This window comes from Rhagoletis zephyria, unplaced genomic scaffold (genome assembly GCF_001687245.7).
Source record: "Rhagoletis zephyria isolate East Lansing unplaced genomic scaffold, Rhagoletis_zephyria_1.1 Rzeph_scaffold_49079, whole genome shotgun sequence".
NCBI classification, from domain to species: domain Eukaryota; kingdom Metazoa; phylum Arthropoda; class Insecta; order Diptera; family Tephritidae; genus Rhagoletis; species Rhagoletis zephyria.
The window spans coordinates 1-2,141 of NW_016206134.1; the positions used below are offsets into that span (position 1 = coordinate 1).

At 38.0% G+C, this 2,141-nt stretch overlaps 1 protein-coding gene across 1 annotated transcript; it reads right to left on the reverse strand.

The window, feature by feature from the left end:
- Positions 1 to 49: 49 nt before the first annotated feature.
- Positions 50 to 1,027, reverse strand: LOC108355716 (putative nuclease HARBI1). The gene is made up of 2 exons (XM_017606853.1): positions 481 to 1,027; positions 50 to 428 (listed from the first exon to the last, which is right to left on the reverse strand). Exons 1-2 carry the CDS (start codon positions 768 to 770, stop codon positions 50 to 52), a joined length of 669 nt encoding a protein of 222 aa, XP_017462342.1. The 5' UTR covers positions 771 to 1,027.
- Positions 1,028 to 2,141: the final 1,114 nt, after the last annotated feature.

Here is a 2,141-nt window from a genome sequence, read left to right on the forward strand (position 1 = left end):
CAGGAAGATCCAGTTTTCCACTATAGAGCTGTCTCCCAAAGCCAGAATTTCATAAAACGCCACCATCACTGTGCGAGCCGTAAGCTCCAATATCAATGCAAGTGAAAGTATAATTCGCATCACACACCGCCAGCAGAACAATGGAATAGTTCCCTTTATAATTATAAAAAAGGGAACCTGAGTTTGATGGGCAAAATATCTTTATGTGCTTGCCATCAATTGCACCAATACAATTGGGTAAATTCCACATGGAATTAAAATCGATAGCGATACGCTTCCACTCATCCTTCTTAGGAATCGACAAATAAATTGGCCCAAGTATCTCCCACAAGGCATCGCACGTTTCTGCCACTATTTCCTTCATTGTGGAAAGTCCAATTTTAAAGGAAGAAGCATAAAACTGTTTACTTCCTCCGTGAGCCAAATAACTATAATTTAGAATATTTAAATATACATATTCATGATATATGAATAACTTACCAGAGGGTCAAGTAAAGTCGACATTCTGGAGAAATGGATGGCCTATTAGAATTGTTTCTAGTGATCCTTTCCTTAATAAAATTAAGAAGCATTTCAAAAATGTGCTTTTCCATCCTTATATTTTTCTTAAATTCCTCCCTGAATCCAAAATTCGTGGCGAAAAATCCGTGAGTGTCCCGATTCTGTAGGGGAGGTCGCACCCACCATCTACGGCCTCCATAAAGCCTGTTGAAGCATTCTCTGGCTTCCAGCAACATGAGCAATATTAAAATAACTTGAATTACTTCCATTTTTTTTATCTTCTTCACAAATATTAGCCCAACTAAAAATATAGACTTATTTTGTATTCAAAGAAAAATTTGCCGCCAGTACAAAACAGCTGACTTGTTTACATGTGACAACGCTTTCATTGTGGAGTACCTATGCGTTTCGTACGCCTTGTCAGTTGAATGCTTCGTCGGAACGCACGTAACGTGCTCTATCTGGCAGGGCTATTAAAACTGCATATCGTCAGTTGGTGTCGAACACTCATGCGGTGAGGATGTGATCGCGCTTTTATTGATTTTATTGCCGTCAACAAGCATTTTCTTAAAAACGCCAGCACAACCTCACTTACCGATCATTTAACGCCAACTGAATGCTCTCGCTGTTTTCGCAAAATGTAGTTGTGTGCGTGACAGTGTTGCCAGGACTTAAAAAATAAAAAAGTTAGATCGGACAAATAAAAAAGCTAAATGGCCCAGAATAAAAGGTTAAAAAAAGGCCAGCCTTTCAACATTTCATTAGCTCTTATGTACAACGAGGTGGTACAAATGCACCACCGAGCAACAAAAAAGTAAATATTTTGACAATCAAAGTACTTACGATCATGGAATTTAATAAAAGTTGTTTAATAAAACCATTTTAATAATAAAGCGGACTTTTTTTAGTGTCTGAAAACCCATAGTCCTTAAAGACAAAGTAGTGGTATATTTGTACCACCAAATAGCTTCATACATTACAATACGATTACAATCGCGAATGTTTCAATTACAGCGCGCATAGTGAAGAGCAAACCCTATATACACGCAAATGAAGCAGACTAAACGGCGAAGTCGATTTCTATTTGACAAACTGTTTGACTACAAACTTCGCAACATATCTGGCGAGAGTTTCACGCCTGAGTCACCCGCAATAGCAGAGGCGATGAAGGGGCTAAGGAGCCCTGAATGGCTACGGCATAGCAGCGGCGACTAACTACCTGGTTTAATAGGGACACTTGAGAGCCACTGAAAAAACGGTTAAAGTATAAACAGAACGAATCCGCTGAGTAAATTCTACATTCTACTACAAATATTGTGGAAGATTGTCCTTGCTAGTTTGAAAATAAGAAAAGGCTAGAGAAAAGCCACGAAGATACATAAATCCAAAATTTCGAAGCTAAACGACATAGAAAAAAGCTAGATCTAGCCTCAAAATTTCAACTGGCAACACTGGTGCGTGAGCCCATCGCTGACATACATTCACATCAGTGTTGATATTTAAAATTTTTAAATTGTAACAAATTAATGACAAAAAGGGTGCATTCCAAATCGTCAAAATACAAAGCATCAGTCTCTTTTATTTATAAACCTCTTCTAGTGCGGTTTAGAAATAAAAGGGACTGATGCTTTGTATTTTGA